Here is a 22,736-nt window from a genome sequence, read left to right on the forward strand (position 1 = left end):
AGAGGTGTCAGAAGACAGTAATTATTTTTGATGCTTCCTGATGCCTATGTGTAGTGCATTAGACACTCCTCTTACTGTTATGAATAGAATGACTGAAGAGATCTGCTCTACCCAGCTTTGCAGGAGAGAGAGAGAGAGAGAGAGAGAGAGAAAGATGCCCCAGCATCCTTAGTTCAAGCGTGCTGTGTGCATGGCATGTAAGCTTTTGATCCATGTTACATAAATATAGAGTTTGGGTTGGAAAATGTTGCATGTAACTTCAGAGGGACATTTAGTGTTTACCTTTAAATGCCACAACCACAATCAGCCCAGATGGCCACGAACAACAATCTCTTGACATTTCAAAGATGCCACTGACCAAACATTTTATGGAAGTGTTATTTCAAACTGACATCTTGTGCCATCTTGAAGGGCGCATTCAGGTTAAAAATGCTTATTCATGTCTACATAACTAAATGAGCCCGTGGCTTGGGTCCTAAAACCAGGTTGTTGGGTTAAAGGAAGTAGCATAGCCTCAGTTCTTGTTCATTTTACAGGAAAGAAGCTTCTGCAGATGCGTAGAGATCTCAAATGATGAAAGGCTTCATTGTTCTCTAAGTCACCTATCTGCAGAGGAGTGGTTGATATCAGTAACAGGAGGATGGTGTGCAGTTTGTTAAACTTCCTGCCAAATGTTCTACCCATACCCCGAAACTGAGGTTATCTATGGTGAGGAGGCATCAATTATAGAATTATAGACTCTACTAAGCCCCAGCAATCATTGATTTCATTGGTTTGTAGTAGTACCTTAGCCCATATTTCTTGTTATTTATTCAAGATAACATGCTGTGCACAAAATCAACTTATCTAAGTAGAAAATTATTTGTGAAATGTAACCATGGTCTAAGCAACCAGAAAACATTTTCTCTGTTGTGCTACAATGGTTCATTTGTTAATATTTGGATGAATTATTCAAAATATCTTCCAATTTTTAAGAAAGGTTCAGATGACAAAGATTCATTTTCTGCCTTCCCTGAAAGTAGAATTGGGAGAATAATTTGTCTTCATTGCACAGACCTCAGGTCTCTTGGCCATTGTTCTCTAATTCTTTTCCCACAAACAAGGCCAAACAGAAATACCACTTTATCAGAGAGAACGCTTCTGCTTTGGCATTTCTCCTTCTGTGCCTGTCTGGTGGATGGCGTCTGCAGGCTACATCGCAGTGATGTGGCTTAGAGGCAGCCAACTCTTGCTTTAGACCTGACTATTGTCTAGCAGAGGCACACACCTTAGCTTGTAACTCAGTTTCCTCAAATGCACAAAAAAAAAAAAAAGAAAAAGAAAAGAGAAAAAAAAAAGGTGAGAATAACACCTTCCTCTTGTTTTCATTCCACAAGCCTTGAGCACTTGATAAGATTCTTGTATATCACAGGTTCTCAGGAAAGAAAAAGCTTCAAAATAATCAGATGGAGTGACAAGGATGACAATGGCAACGGGGCGGCAATGCTTATGCTAGGTGCGTCACCTACCGTAGCAGACGAGTGCATAGTACTTGGCATTGTAGCTGAAACTTGCTGTGTAATATTGGCACCTTTCTCTCCTTAGATGGCATGTAACACACGTCTTGCTTGGAGGAGAGTTTCCAATGCTAATTCTAGAGGGAAATGAAAATAAAGCTAAGCTGAAATTTTGAGATTGTATTTATCAAAATGTACTACTCCATGTAAAGTGACTAATTTACATATTGACATCAAACCCACTCTATTTTTCTGTTGCCAATATCATTTAAAGTAGAGGGGAATCACAGTGTTTTGATGTAGCTTGATTTTTGATTCATTTTTGCCTGAATAGGCACAAGCTTTGAGGGAGAAGCCCTCTGTGGTTTTCCCAAAATGGGAGAGCTATAGAACACTTGCTCTGGGAGTGAAGTAGTCATTTTTTCATAGCCATTAAATGCTTCTGAAGTAGTTGGAAATCTCTGTGTGTGTCTTTCTGTCTTTTTCTGCCTCTCTCCTTTGTTTCTTTCTGTGTCTATTTCTTTCTCTGTCTCTGTCTCTCTTTCTCCTACTTCACCTCAAAACATACAAGGAAATCTGCCAGCATTACCAAAATATGGTCTCTTCTTTTGGAAATAAGAGGCCACATTCTATTTGCCTCCTACACCTTTCATCTTCTCCACAGGACATGTGGGATTTTGGGAGCTCCATCTGAGCTCCATCCTGTACAAGCCATGCTATCCCTTTCCTTCTTCCATGACCCCATACTCACATGATCAGGGAGCCCTCTGTGGTCCTGCATCAGATTCCCCTTTGGGGAATAATGGCTGTTGTTCTTCCAAGGCCTAGGCTGTGTCAGAGCATATTCTGTCTACCAGGGTGAGCTTTGCCACCTCCCAAGTCTTTCTCTTCCTGCTCCCTGATATGGCCCTGAGCATCTAGATCACAGACCATCCAGAGACACGGTTGTCTCCAGAGAAGGAAGATCCCCAACTGAAAGGTAAGTGTGTATCCAGGTATGAACAGAGAACTACGAATAAGAGGGTTTTGTTATTGTTCTTTTTTCCTTTCCTCTTAAAGATTTCATGCGCCAAGTTTTGTGTGATCTTAGAAATGTAAGGAAGAGAGTTAACAGTGATGGCTGAGAGCACAGCATACCCATGTTCAAATCTCAGTTCTAACAGTATTATATATGGTGTAGAGTTATTACAATTAAATGCTATTACAGGTGAGAATCAGTTAAGAAGTTATCTGGTTTAGAGCAGAGCGTCAGCAGTGTCAACCACTGTTTCTATTTCTGTTTGCAGAAAGGAGTCTTTTGGTTATTATTCCTATCATCAACAGGACAATTAGACTGAACTTTAATAATTAATGGAGGGATGGAAATGGCTATAGCAATGTAAGCCATACTGAAGATCACACTACAAGAGCAAAAACAGTGTGACACAGCCTTTGATCAATCAATGTGCATCAGTGAATAAAAAGTCCCTAAATAGCTTTAAACTCCTGAAGTACCTATAATTATGTAAACATATTATTTATATCATCATTAGAATTTTCGATATTATTCTTTTCAAAAGAAAATATCTGACGTTGGCTCATATTTTGGGAGCATATGACTCTATACTGATGTTGTGTATGTCATTTTCTGAATTATTTATCCTAACTTACAAGTGGGTTTTATTATATTTCACACTTCAAAAAGCATGCTCCATCTAGCTCAGGTTATGATTCAGTTTTACTCAGGTATCTCTGTATCTATTTATTAATAGTATATTGAATTGGTCTAAATTACCTGTAGATGTTTCTTCTTCCAGGGTAACCTTCAAACTCGTTGCTAGAATAAAACCTGAAATGAATTTATAAAAGATTAAGTGTTGATTATTAAATTATAAAAGTGTTGTCACAGTATTAATAAGGAAGAAGAGCAAAACCTCGTTCATTTAACGAAACAATACTCATGTATAGGAATCACTGCTGGGCATAATTGTATTTGGGGCATTTGCTGTAACTTACAGATCCCCAGAGAAAGGTAAAAGTGAGCCGAGTACCATTTTTATGATCAACATGGCTTATTCTGATTCATTAAGTATGAGCCATGAAAAACAATCTATTTAAACTAATATTCTGCTTCACCTCTCCTATTACGAATGTTTACTGGTTTCTCGGAACTACGTTATTTATTTTTGTCTATGACTGAGAACATGTTTTGATTTTATTCTACACTCCTGGTAGGAGATAAACTTGTCATGCCAGAAAACGCATCTGAGCGGGGTGATCTGAACATACCATAGGCCGTGTTAATTCACCGAGCTGCAAAGCAAACCACAGGAGAGCAAAGCTGCTACCTCGCTGCCAGGTGCAGGCCCCTTTCTGCCTTCATATACTATGAAGCGGAAAATCCAGTTTGGTGACTTAACTCCCATTCCTCTGTGAATTTATCTGAATATCCTGAAGTGGACGTATTTTCCCCCACGCTCAAGAGAAGCATAATGGAGTGTGAAAAGTTTAGAATAAACAAGGTTTGTTTTAATTCTCAGGAGTGCTTCGCAGTCCGGGCACACTCGGTCTCATAAACAAGTTCCTTGAAGGCAACGTAAGACAGTGCGTTTCCAGGATGAAATTCTTATTCAAAACCTGCGTGTGTCTGGTTTATTTATGTCTGTAGTAATGTCACAGGGCTCCAGTCATCGCTTCCACTTGCCTTTCCCACATCCTTTCAAACAGTGTGTGAATTAACTGCTCTGTCTCTTCCCAATGGCCCCTTGCAACTTTCCCGGGCTGTCAGAGCTTCCAGGCCTGCTGTCACCTCTCACGTAGCCGGCCCACTTTCCCATTTGCCTCTCTCCTCTCCCTCACAGATAATAAGAATTATCCCACCCCATCTTTCCTAGACATCTACCCTTTCCTTTCATTCACTTAAGAAATAGGAACAGAACCCCTCCCCTGTCCTCAGACACACAAGAAAGGAGGAATTTCTCCGTGTTTTTAGTCCACAGCTCACTGCCGTCATCCCGGCTCAAGTCTCAACCACCCCTGGCCATCATTACATCATTACAAACATTGCAGGGTCTTCAAACCTTCAGTTTCCTCCTTCTTTATAGAATCTTCCTTCCTTCCTTCCTTCCTTCCTTCCTTCCTTCCTTCCTTCCTTCCTTCTTTCCTTCCTTCCTTCCTCCCTCCCTCCCTCCTTCTCTCTCTCTCTCTATGTCTCTCTCTCTTTCTGTCTTTCTTCCTTTCTTTCTTACATTTTATTCACTTTGTATCCTGGCTGTAACCTCCTCCCTCTCCCTCATCTCCTCCCAGCCCCACCCACCTTCCCTCTTCTCCCCCTATGCCCCTTCCCTAGTCCACTGATAGGGGAGGTCCTCCTCCTCTTCTATCTGACCCTAGCCTATCAGGTCTCATTGGGGCTGGATGGAAATAGAAAAGATCATCCTGAGTGAGGTAACCACAGGGTGTATACTCACTTATAAGTGGATAGTAGCCATATAATACAGGATAAACACACCAAAATCTGTAGTCCTAAAGAAGCTAAACAAAAAGGATGACACTGGGGAAGAGGCTTAATCCTCATTCAGAAGGGCAAACAAGATAGACATCAAAAGTAGGAGAAGACAAGGAACAGGTTTTTCCCTTCTCTTAAGCCTATTGTACCTGAAATATATCTCCTAATCATCACTTTTCTGACTCTGGTCACTTTTATGGCTCCTTCATGTATGGAACTAACTCCTTTGGCTCCCATTCAAATAATTTCAAAGCAGCACCTTTCTAAAATTGTCTATATGGTAAGATTAGACTAATGACTCTGTTCCTTTGCTCCCCAGATTCCACCTAATGACACCCATTGTTGTTATGGTTATGAACATAGAGGGAATATCTCTAATTTACACAGAATTAGAATTGATAAACCAAAAAAAAAAGCAGGGACTTCTGATTAGTTAATGCATCATGAATGGCTATTCTGAGACAGGGTGTAGGATGTACCCAAAGGAGAGCACTTAAAGAATTCCTTCCTGGAGTTAACAGCAACAGTCTTGGATTCATACGCTTTAGATCTGGAGTCTCATCTTCCACTAATTAAATGGCCGTTAGCCAAGTCAATTACATGCTCTGACTATCTGTTTTCTCATCTACAAACTCAGAGAGTTTGTATCTGGTAGGCAGTAGAGCCTCAATACCTGCTGGCTTGTGCAGATGCCATGAAACCCAGATAACATCGAAGCTCTACACAAGTGTCTTCATATCTGTGGGCTACCTTCTATGGCGCTTTGAAGCTTGCTCATTCATTGCTTCACACGTTGAAGAGTAAAATCAGCCTTTAGAACCAATGGCTATCAGAGAATCTTTTCATACCTTTCATAAAAGTACCTAATAGAAACTCTTCCCAAAATAAAATCTTGTAGACTAGTGATTAAAGCATGTGCACTCTTCATGAAATCATTGCCATTTGAAAGTACCCAGAGAGAATGCTCTTTCGGTTAGCTGAGTGGACAGTACAGTCCATCATTTGTACATCCATCCGTTGGTGCCAATTAAAACCTGAATGGTGCATCATGTTCCATGCGATACTTACAGTGAATCCTGTGTTACCCTGAATATATATATGGCCTCCCACTTGCCACTTGTAATTTGAATAGCATTTTCCTATAAAAAGACAAACATTATGTTGTGTGAAGCCGAGCGTTACTTGAGCAACCTCAAGTGAATGATCTTTGAGGAGATAAATCTTGGAAGGAACGTACCACAGTGTCTTTGATATAGTGAATATGTTTGTAACCATCCTTGTCGCTAAATATTTTGTAGTACGAAATGGCATCCTGGCTGAAAGCTGGTGTCGAAAGAAAGAACTGAAAGAAATGAACAGAGGTTATATTCAAAAGACAAGCGGAAGTAAAGCCACAGATTCTTTTTTTTTTTTTTGTGTGTGTGTGTGTGTGTGTGTGTATGGCTAAGAAGCCTAGCGCCTCACCTCTCCTATCACCCATCACTCACATCGGAAACTGTAGGTTTTCAAACGACAGCTTTTCCGGTGACTCTAATAGGCATCTGCACGTGCCAAATGGTGCTAGTTTGCTGCTGCACACGCCACCCTCCCGCCAAACCCCAAGCTAAGCAACGTCTATTCTAACAAATCCCTGTTCTAAGATGATGTGGTTTGGAATCGAGCTGGATGAATGACAAACCAACGTTGATACGTAACCAAACCAGACCTTTAAAATGGGACAGCTGATCAAAGCAGAAATCTTTTTTAAAGAATAATTTATTTATTACTTTTCTTTTTAACGTGCATTGGTGTTTTGCCTACATTTATGTCTGTGTGTGGGTGGCAGGTACCCTGGAACTGGAGTTACTGACAGAAGTGAGCTGTTCCAACACCAGTTGGGACTTGAACCCGGGTCCTACGGAAGAGAAGTCAGTGTTCTTAACCACGGGGTCATCTCTCCAGCCCCAGAAGTATAACTCTCACTAAAGCGTACAGTACTTTTCATGTTTTTATTTGTCTAATGCTAAGCTTGTAATGTCAAATAATTTAATGAAGACATCTGAAAGATTTCAAATATCATGGTCTAGAAGCCACTGATTTCAGTAGTGGGTCAGGCCTAGCATTCTTGAGAGGAACTGTGAAGCATGCTTAGGGAGTAGGGCAATCTTAGCTCTGAGCTCAGGAAAGAATATCGCCTTGTAACCTGAGTTTGAAGAATTCAGCATACCCAGCTGGAAGCCACCTGTTTGCTTTGGAGCTACCAGACACTCAAGTGTCTTGGAACAGAACAATTGGCAACTCAATATCCTAAATAGTACAGACAACCGAGATTCTGAAAACGCTTCACGTTAAATTTTCATCAGCAGTGTCATGGGTCTCCCCGTATAAAACTTAACTTGATCTAAATTTAAGCCCATTTTTACAGGTAGTCCTCTGGTGAAATGATGATACCTTCCCAGGAAAACGCTCATGAGAGCACAGCTTCTCTAATGCTCAGGAGATAACAGCTTCTCTATATCATATAGGAATAAAACCTGGTCTCTCTTTAAGTCCACGGAACAGTAGGCCAAGGTGTTCAGTTATTTTACAACTCCTGTAATAATATCTTCTAGCTACAAACATTTCTCTTTTTATAATATTTTTTTTCTGAGACCAATTTCTGAGCAAAGAGATACTAGGGAGAATTGCTATAGACCTATTTAATGGTCACATTTGTATGTGATCTGATGCTGGATATTTTTTTGATTCAGTTATTTCCTGTATATTGTGATCACGTGTCATTAAAATGCAATGTATCTCTTATATCTTTACCAGGTAACTAATGTTTCTCAAAATTCATTTCTGGCTGAATGGAAGCCTTACAGATAGAACTATGATAAAAATGGAAGATGTGCTCCTATTACATTAGTGTTAGCTCCAGATCCAAGGGCCACAGTCCTAATAAGAAAGAAGACACAAAGTGACATGGAGAAACACAAGAAAGGATTCTATGTCCTGGATGCTGCCTGATCCATGAAATAATCTTTGCTCAAGTAAACTCTGCTAAACGTAGGTGTCTAGTGTGTGTTTTAATAAATTTGTAACAGAATGGAAAACTGAGAAATGTAAGCCTGCTTTCTGCTTGCATGTTCATAAGCACCATTCATCAAAAGATCTACTTTGTAAGATTTTGCACCTTGAGACCAGTTATTTTACGTTAATCAAAGGGTTAGGGAAAAAAAATTAATTTGCAGTTTGGTGGATGCATTGCACTAGCATAGGTCTTTGACAAAGTTGTTTTTTAACTTAGGAAGTTTTGCTCTCAATCATGTAATGGCAAGATTACTTGCAAGGACCTTCTGTACTCCCTCATACTCTTGAGATGTGAGAGATAATTGGTTCTGCATTGTTTTAGTCACTAAAATGGAAGCCAAGTCACAGAACATTTTAAGACAACAGTGAAAAGTTATTTCCCACATACCTAGTGAGTTACTTAAGGGACTTTTCAAAAGATTGCATGCTGAATCAAGCTTACAATTTCACTTGGATTGAAAGTAAAAAATTAACAGGGCAGACTGTTCTGTTTTAAGATATTAGGAGCAGGCAAACAGGAAGAATCTTTTGCTGGGCAGAGGCTGTTATCTCCTTCCTTCCTCTGCACACATGGAAGACAGGTGCTTCCGATGAGCAGGTAGCTTAGGTCAGGTAAAGAGGGTGTGAAATATTTCCGCTATCATGTTGTCAGAGCCAGGGCCATAATGCATGCTGAGTTCAGTGCTTCTTGCAGCAAGTCACACCTGGGCAGTAGATAAGGCATTCAACTGCAGTGACCCCGGTTTTAACAAGGCCCTGAGCTGGTTTCTTTATCATGCTTAGATTTTTCTGATAAATTACTTATCTCTCTGTGAAGCGCAAAAGCCATTTAAAAAAAAAATCTTATCTAGGAAAGTAAGGTTCCTTGTCACAGAGTTGTACTTTGCTGTCCCCCCTAAATGACAAAAGATGGTGCCTAAACTGAGCTAATAGCTAGAGAGAAGTACAGGCTTTCAGACACCAAGCAGAAACTCATGTCTTGTTCTTAACCAAGAGCTTTTAGCAACAGGCCAAAGAGGTGTGGAGCATTGCTTAATTAGCTGGAGACAGTTTTGTTGTAACTTTAGTCTAAGCACTGTGATTTCAGAGCTTATTTCTAACTGTGAAGACCTAAAATTTAGGTCTTTTATTTTCTATTTTCCTCACAGGAAAAAAAAAATACTTCTAGTTAATTTCTTGTGGCTTTTTCGGTTTAAATCTCTTAGATAAATTCTAAAGAAACCACTTTTAAAGAAGTTATCATTTAAAACATACTAGTATGACCAGTCTTTTTAATTAGTCTTAGTTAGGGACCCAATAAATATTCATGGCACAATCACTAGGGATGCAGCTTATGGTAGGACACTTGTCTAGTATGTGACCCTTGCTGATCCCAAACCACATACACACACAACACACACACAAATTACCTGAATGTGTGTATGTATACATTTCTAGATTTTCCCAGGTTAATTTCATTGCTACCAGTTTGGAACTCTATCCAATAGGCAGGCACGTTTGGAAAATGAGAATTTATTCCCAAAAGTTTTCAATATAAAGATTTCTTTGAGAGTTCCTCTTCTAGAATTTAGAAGTTTCACTACTAAATATATTTCCAAAGATTAAAATTAATGCCCGTGTTTCTCTTTCTGTACACTGTGTCTAAATCTTGGCACAGCAGCGGCCCTAACGCAAATGCTTTGCTTGCTGGGTGCAGTCCTTGTGCCATGCGACAGCATCCACAGAACATTCACTTATTCTCCATTTTGTTTTGTGTTGATTAATACGGAATACAAGATGCAATTGATTTCCTTAAAAGATGATTTTCTTTTTGCATCAAACCTCATATATCATTAAATAACCCTGTCAAAAGCTTCCAGACACAAGTCATCAGAAATAATACTGAAATACATTCCCCTGTTTGCTGCTTAGGGCTAACATGCAAAGTGGGATGCATACACCAGGTAAAATTCAGTTCCCTGAATACATTGGGCGCCATTAAAATAAAGGAAAACATAGGAAAATCATACTCCACCAGCCCATCCTGTCGTACTTTCTTCTATATGCTCCTGGGTCTAAAAGACAAAGAAAGGCCATGTTAAAGCATAGAAAGCACAGCTTTTCAAAAGCAGAGATAGGACATTTTGAACGGTTAATCTGCCTCTGTGATTTCAGAGCAGCGCTGCTGAGCCACTCCAGACAAGTGATCACTGAACCTAATTTTAGAATTTTCTTCTCCTTAACTCTTCCAGGTGGCAGGTCTTGGAATTATCACACATCTGTGGATGTACGGCACAAATGAAGCACGTGGGGTGATGCAGAGAATAGGGGATGCTACAGCGAAGCCGAGGTTGTTTTCTTCTTTTTCTTATGGGGTAGCTAGAAGCCTAAATATCTGTATCTTTAGGTTTTAGCAAGATGCAGAAGGATGAATCCTAAATAAATATTTAGAAATCATAAAAGGTAAATAGTACTTGTTTCTAGACAATAAAGAATATTCTGAGTTGAATGAATATTTATAGGCTATTGCAGTAACCACAGTGGGAAAGGGGCAGGAAAGTGGCAATAGGAGATTTGGAAGATGGGAAGATATTGACGCCAGCAAGATTTTGGAGAATCTTCTATGCCATCCAGGAATTTTGCATGTTTGCCAGTAAATTCACTGAAGGACTTCACTTGCCAAATATTAAAACAAAAACAAAAACAAAAACAAAAAACATAATTGTACACATGGGAGACAACGTGAATTTGTTAGTGGTTTAGACGGAATGAGGCCAAGGTGCCACCTAGAATGCTAATGTTTAGTAAATACTGATGACTCAGGTCAAGGGTACAGCAGTGGAGATGGAATGAAGGAGATATTACAAATTCAAATCATCAGAACTACATTATGGACCAGAGAACACACTCCACTCCTTATCTCACTTTCTTGGAGTTACTATTGATTGTATAGATGAGCAATAAATTCCTACTATATTAAGGCACTTAACAATTGGAACTTCCTCCTCCAGCGGTGTTGTTGCCTTACCTTGGAAATGCACTAACTAGAGGTTAAGTTTTCTATGTAGATGGTCAACATGACAATGCAAATAAACTCAACAAGGATGACACCAACGGACGAGCCAAAGTGGAGGGGGAAAAGCCATGAGGCTCTACCCCTACACAAAGAACCACAGGCAACTCAGGAAAGCTGGGAGCCAGAAATGTAGTCTTCCCCAGAAGAGAGCACACCTATTGGTTATCCAGTGACAGATAGCCTTGAAAACATACAGACAGGTAACATACAGGCCATCCAGATTTTGTTGAGGAATAAGTATGTTTGTACATACGTGTATACAATAACAATTAAGAGAAGAAGAGGTCACGAATTTAAAGGAAAGTGGAGCGTGGTATTTGGAAGTGTTTGGAGGGAAGGAGGGAGAATTGTTGTAATGATATTTCAAGAAGAAGAGAATTCTAGGTAAGTGAGACTTATCTAGGAAAGAAACGAACGGGCTGTGAGAACGGCTCATTAGGAAAGCAACATGATCTGAGTTCCAGCAGCAAAAGTCATTTTTAAATGCCAGGTGGGCATGATGGCACACACGTGCAACCCCAGCACTGTTCCCTGGGGTCTGGTGGGTGCTCACTTGCATGCCAGTCTAGTCTAAATACTGAACTCCATGGTAGCGAGAAGCTCTGTCCAAAGGAGATGGCTAATGCTCCCAAGAATGGCACCAGGTTTTCCCCTGGTCTCTGCACTCCTGTATGAACACACACACACACACAAAGTCAAAACAAAAGGAAGACCTTGAGAATGTACACTCTTCAAACAAGGAGTGAAGACAAAAACAATTTTAAGAAGAGTTTGGATTATGTCTTATAGTGGTAGGCTACTCCTTCACAGAGAAAGAGAAATGCAAGTTGGAAAAAAGAGTGAGACATTTTTGACTACTTTTAGTCATGAAGATAAAAAATTATTTCAGTCATTTTAGAGCATGAGTTTTATTGTTGTTTTTTAATTTGTTTGTTTGTTTTGTTTTGTTTTTTGATACAGGGTTTCCTTGTGTCTTATGTAACCCTGGCTGTCCTGGAACTCTCTCTGTAGATGAGGCTGGCCTAGAACTCACAGATATTCACATCTCTGTCCCCTGAATGTTGGGATAACAGATATGTGCCACCACTGAGCGCCAACCTATACATTTCTTAATATATCTCACTGATATCGTTATGTTATAAATAGCTGTTGTCAGCTTCTCTACCTCTTTCATGTCTGGCGACATAAATAAAGTATTTGTTGATTACACTCAGACTTTACTTGTTTTCAAAACACAAACACAATTGTCATGAGTATGGCTGTTGGAGCATTGTAAGTCAATTCAGACAAAATATTTTAAATGCAATTACTTTTCTAGCTATAAAGGTTTTTTTTTCCAGGAACCTCTATCCCTCATTGTGGTGACATTTTAAATTTTCTGTCCATTTAGATTAAGTTGTCTCAGATTTTGATAAAATATAATTTCAGATTCCAGATGATTCAGTCTTTTGTTTGTCTGTGTTCATAGTTTGCAAGCTGATAACAAATTACAGTGATGCTTAGATTCTGGGGTGTTGAAGACACCCAGCCAGAGTCATTCAATCAGATCAGTGAGTTCTCATTAGCTACTTTAATTAAGATCAAGTTTTGCCAATGACACTATTTAAAACTTATCTTTTTTCTTTGTTATAAACACATAAATAAGATAGACTTGATGTCTAGCAAATTGTCTTAAGATTAGTCAAGACTCTTTCTGATGGGGTAGTGCCTTAAAAATATTTTTAGCCTAAGTAATGCTGACTAATATGGCCCTGCTATGTTTCCAAGCAGAATAAAACATTCTCCTTATAAAATAAAATATTCTAATTCTTAGATGGAATTTAATGTCTTACTTTGATTGATCTGGGCTTTAACTTCATCAAACATAAATACAAATATTTTATGAAGTTAAATTTATATTTTCTAGTATAAATTTTTATTTTCTAAAAATAAGTTTACATTTGCTCTAATGAAACATTTTTAATAATTAGAATTCTATCAAAATGTACTATTTAAAAAAACCATTTTTCTCAAAAAAAAGAAAGAAACTATTTTTAAAATTTCTTTTTTTTTTTACTTTTAAAATTTCTAAGTCTCTAAAATTAGTACGTAAAGACAGGAATATTTCAATGACTTAGACCGGTCTAGTGGTGTTGTTGCATTAATTTCAGCAGATTCTGTTTGAATTTGGACAACCAAAACGTTGAAGCTCAATGGTGAATTTGTGTCTTACTTTCAAGGCCCCGACCTTCAGATCAGTACGGTAGGGGGCGCTCTTCGAAGATACCTGGACGGCAGCGTAGTGTAACAGTTTAGTACTTCATGTCCTATTATTGCCGAGCACCCACCTTTAACTTAAAAATACGTAATATTTAACTTCCTTTTGTAATTATTTTTCAATTCCGACAAGCTAGAGCATGTCTCATTTTCATTTCTTCTCCATTTTTTTGTGTGAAACATCTATTTCCCTAGCAGACCCAGGCATTCTGTGCTTTCTCTCCCTTACTCTGCTTCTCTGGACTCCTATCCAGACAGCCTCAAAAGCCGGGGTCACCATCCTGATGCCATGTTGTCTCACTTCGTATTTTATTTTTTTATAGTCAAAGTAAAAAGCAGTCCAAGAAACACTGCTAAGCTATGTCTAATAATAATAATAACAAAAAGATGGAATTGCTGTGAACACGTGGCACATCGTTTTACGTAGCAACCATTGGTTGAAGGCACCAAATCCTGCTCCTATTGTGTTTTTATTTTCAGAGATACTTGCCAGCGGGTTCAACACGCTTTACCTTTGGACAATCCCACGCGTGCCAGTCTTCCCTGAAGTCACAAATAGACAGGACTGAGACATTCTGCATTCTTTTTAGCCACTGCAAACATATTCTCTCACTGTTCACCCATGTGAGCCAGCTGAAATAATAGTCACTGCCAAGAAACGGAACACACAGCCTCAACCATCAGCTCACCACCGCATTTAAATAATAGCTTCACTTACATTCTCTGAAAGACAGTTGTTGTTATTATAGGATATACATGTAGTAGCTAAGAAAACCAAGCTTTCTCAGAGAAGAGGATTTAAATAGACCTGCCGGCTAAAGTAAATAAGATCTTATTCGACTAAAGAAATTATTTCATACTTGAGTTTTCTACCTAATTTTGGAAAAAAAAATTAAGATGTAAGAGCAAAAGTAATATATCTAAGAGGAATAAAACTGTTTAAGTTTCTACGATGGGCCCATAATCTCATCTTTTTACTTGGTACAAAGGAAGTGAGGTATGGAGGAAAAGATCATCTTTGTCTCCAACGGCTTATTGGTGGGAGCCGCATTTTAGCTGTTATCATGGCTAAGTGTTGAGATCATGTTAGTAATAATCGGATGATGCAAATAGCTTCGACGGTATTTGTAACATACTTAAGTGTCAGTAGATGACTGTGATGATTGTACTTGTCTGTGAATGAAAATGTACAGCCAGAATTGCAGAACTTTTTAATTTGTCCCCGAGCTAGTGGCTAGTCCCCACATCTGCTAGACATGTCTTCTCAAATCCTCACCTCATGCTAGCTAACCTCAGTGAAACTATTTAGCCCTGTATCTGTTTCTGCAAAAATGTCAAATAATAATGTACTGATTTAAATATGTAAAGATGAGTTGAGAGGGCTGAAAACACCTCTTGATTCATGTACTGTTTCCACCATTACTTTTGACATCTATGAAAAATTACATATATATATATATATATATATATATATATATATACTCAAATAGGAGATTTTATATATAACCATGTTGTTGTGATCAATCATTTTACTCTGTTTTATTGTCTTATTTTCTTTGGTGTAGCTGGAGAAGACCCAAGCCCTCTGTGCTAGGCAGATGAGGCTCTTGGAATACTTCATTTTTACCAGATTCAAACAGAAAGACAAGAGAACCGAGACCTAAGCCTGGAAGGTTGCTATAGTCAAGGTCACACAGGTGTATCTGAAGTATGCTAGGGAAGTGAGAACATTTCATTTTCTTTTCCTTTTTAAGATTTTTTTTTCTGGGCGTGATGGTGAACGCCTTTAATCCCATTACTCAGGAGACAGAGGCAAGCAGAGCTCTTTGAGTTCAAGGTTAGCCTGGTGTACAAAGTAAGTTCCAGGGCAGCCAGGCTTCTGATTACACAGAGAAATCCTGTCTCAAAAACCAAACCAAACCAAAAAAGAAATGCTTTATTTTTGAATATGAGTATGCATTGGTCTGAGGGTAGGCTTGAGCACACGGGGCCGGTGCCTGCGAGGCAAGAAAAGTGCGGCAGCCAGCTGTCCTGGAGCTGTACTGTGGGGGTTCTGTGAAGCAAACTCCAGTCTTCCACAGAGCACTCTACTTTTAAAGACGGAGACACCTCTCTAGCTCAAAGACTTAATTTTTTGTCAGTGAACAGTTCCTTCACATACAGTTCTGTAGCTAGATAGTCAAACCGGACTACAGCAAAGCAGGACGGCGCTAATATTTGAGAAGGGTCGCCTTATCTGGTTTACAATTCCGCATGATGCACATATATCCAGAAACACTGGCTTGAGGGAAAGTCGACCAGACTTTAAAGGAGTTATGCTGAAGACTTGGTGAACTCTCCAGTCTGCATGTCGGTCCCAAGTTTACATTTCTGTCTCTGAGGAAAACCCCAGAAAGCATTAGACTCATCACCATGGTCACCTTTAAATGAGTCTTTAAATGAGTAACAGGGTATTTTAAAAACTAGTTCAAGAAACTTATTTGTGACTTTTAATTTGCATGCATCTTGCATGCTAATTTTCTGCTTCTGGCTGGTGTATCTTCAACTCGCTTGCAAAGAAGTCTAAGCTGTGATGTATACAAAGTTCAACATGCTACTGCTTGGTTAAGAATGAGAGAGGGATCTGAGATCACTGACCTCGAAGCTATCATTTCTGGAACTGGTATTTCCATAGGGCCCACATGTTGAGGGTAGATAGTGTCAATTATAAAGACACGAACAACAGGATTCCTAGCTCCAGCCTGCAAAAAAAAAAAAAAAAAAAGATAATTTACAAGCTGATACAACTTTACTTATGATCAATAGAGAGTTTTGGACTCTAGGCATATTTTAATAAGTGAACAAAGCTAAGTACATTACAGTTGAAGACCGTCTGCATAGCGGCCGGGAACCCAGTTTCTATCTCACTCGCATGGCAATTACCAGTGTCGTATCAAAGAGTCAATTGTATTTCAGGGGATTAATAAGAGACTTGATTTATACGAGAAGCAATTGGGATATGAAAGTACATGTCTGCAATCCGCGCTCTGTCCTGATTTTCGAGCCAGACGTGTCTCATTATTGTTAAGATGGTGCTAAATAGTATACCTGTGTGCTCTGGAGAGCAGGGAGAAGGCCTGATTGAAAGAGACTAGAAAGCCAAACTAAAGAAAACACCACTTTGCTTCTGCCAAACAATTTCGATCGAATGACCAGTTTGCTCACTGCCCACTGCCATTGCTTCCTTCCCAAAGGATAGTAGACATCTCACTACCAAATAAGGTGCCCAGGGCTTTTACACTTTTTCTCGGCTTGTGTTTTTGTGTGCCTACAATTTACACGGCTGCATACAACCCATGCCTAGACACTGTCTTTGAATGGATGTTATTTCACTTCCGAGAGAATCTCACAATTCAAACAAAATTGAGGTCTGCAAAGATTGGGTGTGCAGTATTCGATGACTCGGTGCTGTCTGCAGACCTCTAAAACGGGGGTTCTCAACCTTCACAGCGCCTTCGCCCTCTATTACAGTTCCTCATGATGTGGTGACCCCCAACCATAAAATTATCAGTACTTAACTGTAACATTTTATGCATTGTAATGTAAATATCTGCCTTTTTCTGATGGTCCTATGCAACCCCTGTGAAAGGGTCCTATGCACCCCAGAGGGGTCGCAGCTCACAGGTTGAGAATCACTGATCTAAAGTCTTTCTTAAGACTTCTTTGGTTCTTTGAAATTTTCTCATCTCTGCATCCAGTGCTAGAGGTTTCAGCATCCCTCGTCTGCAATGAAACATGAAGACTTAGGTACACACTTCCGGATAACTGGCAGTCGCTTCTCAGTTCTGAGTGTCCCCATGTCTTCCTGCTCACACTGATTCTCTAGAACGTTGCAGTTCTCTTAATTTTGGATTCCAAGTCTCAAGCTTTTCACTTCCAAGCATCTCCAACTTTCCTTTTTTTTTTTCTACAGTCCTTGAAAGGGGACTTATATCTCAACACTCATTTCCTATCTCCTCCCTTTTCTTAACATAAACATTACAATTCTACTTCTCTCTCTCTGGGGTGTCTTTGGCTTGTTTCAAAAGCCACTTTTGCAAATGCCACATCCATCCTGCCTTATACACAGACCCACTGGAGTCATTCATGAATAGGGTTTGGCAAGTAAAAGCACCAGGAGCTATGATATATATATCACATTCTAAAAAATATCAAAACTTTTACATGAGGTAAATTCATTTCCTCATTTTCCTCTCTCATCCTTTGTCTAAATTAAAAATAGGTTACAATGCTTCCTCCCTGTTGCTCAACCATTCTGCTGAACACTTGGGTCCTTCTCCTCTAGTCTTGGAACCGAATAAAAAGTATACATGATGTTTACTTTCATTAACTGCCTTAAGGAAAAAAAAGTGGAGGTTCATAACCTTTACTTACCTGTCCACAAAAGACCTTAGCATGTGCCTGATGATACCTGACAAAGATATCAAATTCAATATTTGAATTTTCCTTTCTGGTTTGCATTTACATGAGAATTCAAGAGGGAACTGTGAAACAGAACTTTACCCTGAATTTGGAACATTACATTTATATATATATATATATATATTTAAAATTAAAACTAACTCTTAAGCTTGTTTTTCCTCCATGATCTAGACCATATGTTTCTTTCAAGATTCTGCAATAGACTTTGCAAAGACCACTTCTTCCAGCATAGCCAGATGTCCACAGCAACAGATGCCCACATAAACAATAGAGCACAGTAAAGTGTTTGCTTTCCAATGCACAAGGACAAGAAGCTTTCCAAATATGTTGATCGCACCTCTATTCATGGTAATGATTGCTCATTTTGACACAAAGGGAATGAACACCTCTATTAAAAGTGTCTTGTATACCTTTGGGTATGGAATATTTATTGTTCTAGGATACTGTCCATCACCGTAATATGAATAGGCAATAATTGGTATTTCCGAATCATTAAATTCTACATATGCCAAAAAGTTTCCATTTGGAGACCACCAAAGAGCGTATTTTGTAGCAAGCATTTCCTCTAGAAAAAAAAATAAGTATTTGCATATTATTTACAATTATAGCTTATTCTTAAAATCATTGTTAATACTTCTAAACAGATTTTTTTAAACTTAAATCATGTTTTTAATGTATATAAACATATACCATGTTTTGGTTATTAAAAAAATTCTGTGAATTAAGAGGAATAGTTTAAACTCCCTTCTATATCAAACGTCAACTAGTCTTGTTAGTAATTGCTGTTAACAAGAAATGTAACATTCAAAATAAATAATAAACACATCAGAAATAATTAATTTTCCCCTTAGGGCAATTAAAAAATTAACCTAAAGTAGCCTAAACCAGCTGTACTACAGACTTAGGTAGGCAAGACAGACTAGGAAGTAGCCGATACCTAAAGCAGACATGGCCAGCTGTGCTTCCACAGGCAAGTGACATTACCAGGGAAGGTTAAGTTTCATTCCTAAGAAGTTTTTCAAACCAGGTTTAATTTGTTCCTGTGTATGTGTATGTGTGAAAATATACACATACAGATACCTTTTTAAAGAAAGGGGCTGGAGGAAGAGAAAATGGAAAACCTATTAAAATCCAAGTAAGTCCTGTGTCCTACGTGACTTGGAATAAGGATAAAATTCAAGAGGATATCGATATAAAAAAACTAAGAACATTTTCTTGCAAATAATGTAATTGTTTAGCGTTGGGGAGTATTCCATTCTTAAGCAAAACAAACACGGGATAACACACTAATTCAGTAGCTAAGGACCGAATATTTCTTGGAATATAAGTCTTGTGCGCTTTATAGTAATATCCATGAATATAGATTCCACCAGTCTCTGACAAGATTTCATTCTTTAAGATGAGTTACCTTCTATTCATAACCTATTAACAGTTTTCAGAAATCAGACACTCATTTAGAAATAATTTCATTCAACTAATATTTGCTGAATATCTGAAATCAGTTTTAGTTATAATCCTAACACTTCAGCAGTAGAAAAGAATTAAATATAGCTTACCTTCATAAACCCAGTCTGGGATTCCATTAAATATTTTATTTTCTCTTCCAGTATAAGTTATTTGTAAAGGTGGGTCTCCTGGTCTTTGTTTCAAATAAATATTGTTTTGATAGACATATGCCTAGAAATGGTACAAAATTAGTCGATAAGGAAAAATTCCATAATACAGAACATATTTTGTTATTTACCTACTGTCTTCTAAAGGACTGGTAATTTAGATGCTAAAGAATTCACAACTAAAATAATTTGACAGGTTAAAAATGTAATCAATCCACATTAACGCTAATTATGATTTTAAAAATCTGCACCAAAAAGAAATAATTTCTACTGTGATATAGTTATTTTATTATCTAATAAGTAAGTGTACATATTGACAAGCAGTCAAATAAATCCCTGAATATTAATAGCTAGCCAGATCCAATCTTTATTTAGAGTCCTTAAATAAGAGCTTGGACAAAATTTCATGTTGTCTGAAGCTAGTCTGGGAAACTTGTGAAAACCATATTTTTCCTGAGTTTTCTGGCACAAAGCATTCTGGCTGAGTATAAGGATAAAGTTTTTGACTGCGATATTTAAAGAAGTCTATCCATGAGCTTGAGATTTTGCGGAATTCTCAAGCGGGTTTCAATTTATCCAAACTCTTCCCGTTTTTAGCCACTGAAATAGTCATGATGTATCTTTTTTTTTTTTTTTTTTAACTTTTAGGCAGGGAAATTTAACAAAGGCCAAAATCAAATGGCTCCTCTTTTATTTAAATGATTAAACACTTCTATAATCTAAACACTTACTAATTTACTCCCAACAGGCGACCAGCATAGATGCTGAATTGGACGAGGGAGCTCATATCCTGTTACAAATTCCCTAGAAAGAAAGGAAGAAAAGTAAATATATAAAAACACAGCAACTCTTGGCGTTTAATATAAAAATAAATTCTTCACAAACACAGTAAGTAAACAAACCATTAAAATTAAGGACGTCTGTATGGAATATTCCCACTTCTACAAGTTCAAAGGAAGAGTGATGGGAGTAAGGTTTTAAAGTTAAAGCCATGCAAGGTGAGCGGCTCTCATTGGTTGCATAAAAGTCACCTAACTTCTGTTTTCAGACCTTCACAGTGAAGTAAAAGCAAAACACACCTACAGGCCTGGTCATCTAGGGATTGTCTAATAGAGTCCCTTTGTTTTGTAGAAGACAGCGTGAAACACAGAGCGATGATAATGACTTGAAAATTGCATTGCTAGTTCTTGGGCAGACCCCAAATAAAGCTCAAGTCATTTAACCCCTGAGACTGTAAAATTTGCACACACCAGACTAAGATGGTCGCTGATGTGCCTTCCAGCTCTGAGTTTCTATAACTGTACTCAAGTTTAAGTGCTCTTCCACATTCTCATTCACAACCCCCATCTCTGTGAATGCATATGAATTTCAAATTTTTGAAAATAAGATGCCATTTGACAATCTCCCCAGGGATCTGACTTGAAATCAGAAAAGGAAAGGAACATCTGATCTCAAGCTAAACTGAAAAACAGATCGTATACTGGGCAGTGTGCCTTAAGCTTGCAAAGTTCTCCACCCATGGGGAAATTTCAGATATGCTATTGGCCGAAAAATCTCCCTTTGATGTTTAGCGTCCCTCTGCGGGCTCCAGTGAAGTGAATTGCATAGTGGGGCTCTTGCAGCTTTTCAATGAGGATACATGAAATGTTTATGTACTAGAGAATCCTAATCTTCCACAGGTTGACTGCTTGAAAATGGTCTTAGAAGTCGCATCAAGACTGTTTCTGGGGGACCGCAGGGTCATATTTACTCCTGCGACCAAAAAGACGCCATTCTTTTCTGCTAACAGACTCTTCACCTGGAGCCTCCCATTAGCCTTTCAGTTCTACCTTCCCCACTCCCTCACACTTGAACACCTGGGAGGATCTGTAATACACTTTATCTTGACTGACTTTATTACGTCACACAGAACAACACCCGACAAGGAGGAAAAATTTGATTGGAAAACATGATGCCCTCGGAGGAAGGACATTTTGAAGGCTGATTGCAGTGGGAGTCCTGAGCAAGGATGCAATGGAAATATCAGGGCGTAGGAAAGGTAATGAGGCAGAAGGCATCCTTCGCTTGGTTTACAGTCCTGTACCAAGTTCATCTTACTTTTGACTGATGCTGTAGCACTGCCTACATTTTCTCTATGGAGTGCAATTACGCTATGCAATGACATAAACAATGACAAGCTGCAATTCCAGTTGCATGTCTGGTTATGATTAGAAAGCCACCTGAGCTGTCATTTTGTGTTCTTAGGAGTCTCTAATGCCATGAAAGATGGAGACAGGGGATGTATTATAAAAGCTGTCATCTATGAATTCCCACCTTGCTTAAACCAGAGCTCTCTTCATTACTCTGTGCTAGACTTGAGTTTTTTTCATAAACTGTATTTTGAGCTCGCTTTCCCCCAGATGCATTCTATCTCTCTACCGACCCAACTGGATATTCTCTCTTTCTTTCAAAAAGCACAAAAATGAAAATAAAAATGAAAAAATAAGGCAAAGAGTGCCAATGCAACACAAAAAGGCCACCACAACAAAAACTATGGGATTTGTTTTGTGATGGTCAAATACTCCTTGGTATGGGGCTTGCTCTAGAGTTTTGTTGTTATACCCCAGTGACACTCCACGGGAGAAAAGTAATTTCTTCTGTGCCAGTGGGTATCAATTGCAAATAGCTTTTGCTTAGAGATTATAATCATCTTCAGAGGCAAAGACATGGGATTAATGGTATTAAATCAAAATTTGACTTTCAAGCAATTTGTCATCTCCAACTAAAATGATACTGTTTTACTTGGCCAAAAGTACCTGGCAAATTAAATAGTCATTAAGAAATAGAAGATAGGATGGTCTCTGAGATGAACTCAGTGGCTGGCTCTTTGCTCACCTCCCCCTGGGGGGTGCAGCCTTGCCAGGTCACAGAGGAAAATGATGCAGCCAGCCTTGATGAGACCTGATAAGCTAGGGTCAGATAGAAGGGGAGGAGGACCTCCCCTATCAGTGGACTAGAGAAAGAACATGGGGGGGGGAGAAGTGGGAGGGTGGATGGGACTAGGAGACGAGGGAGAGGGCTGCAGCAGGGATACAAAGTGAATAAATAGTAATAAATAAATATATAAATAAAACTAAATTAAAATAAGAAATAGAAGACACCCAAGACAAATCCACACATAAACAAATGAGCAACAACAAAAACAAAACTGGTTGACTAAATATACTACAGACAAGCAAAATAGGTAATATAGTTCCAGGATATAAATCTTCTCAGAGCTATTGTTAAGAAATTAATGATCATCGTTTTACTTAAAAATATTTTTATTTGGGTACTTT

General features: G+C 38.6%; 1 protein-coding gene across 4 annotated transcripts in view; it reads right to left on the reverse strand.

The window, feature by feature from the left end:
* Positions 1-22,736, reverse strand: part of Fap (fibroblast activation protein alpha) — a 71,718-nt gene that overhangs the window by 27,093 nt on the left and 21,889 nt on the right. For 3 of the 4 annotated variants that reach the window (XR_009593864.1, XM_021637085.2, XM_060390270.1), the window contains 10 exons: positions 20,151-20,223; positions 19,363-19,483; positions 18,217-18,371; positions 15,983-16,086; positions 13,858-13,993; positions 10,044-10,088; positions 6,221-6,325; positions 6,052-6,122; positions 3,271-3,324; positions 1,509-1,633 (listed from right to left, as the gene is read on the reverse strand). Coding sequence is in view for 3 of the 4 variants with exons in the window: in XM_021637085.2 (XP_021492760.1) it covers positions 1,509-1,633; positions 3,271-3,324; positions 6,052-6,122; positions 6,221-6,325; positions 10,044-10,088; positions 13,858-13,993; positions 15,983-16,086; positions 18,217-18,371; positions 19,363-19,483; positions 20,151-20,223 (989 nt within the window). In the remaining variant the exon portion in view is untranslated. The remainder of the gene's footprint in view (positions 1-1,508; positions 1,634-3,270; positions 3,325-6,051; positions 6,123-6,220; positions 6,326-10,043; positions 10,089-13,857; positions 13,994-15,982; positions 16,087-18,216; positions 18,372-19,362; positions 19,484-20,150; positions 20,224-22,736) is intronic. The other variant, XM_060390269.1, reaches the window with a different exon arrangement.

The sequence above is a fragment of the Meriones unguiculatus genome, chromosome 8 (assembly GCF_030254825.1).
Source record: "Meriones unguiculatus strain TT.TT164.6M chromosome 8, Bangor_MerUng_6.1, whole genome shotgun sequence".
Lineage (NCBI taxonomy): Eukaryota > Metazoa > Chordata > Mammalia > Rodentia > Muridae > Meriones > Meriones unguiculatus.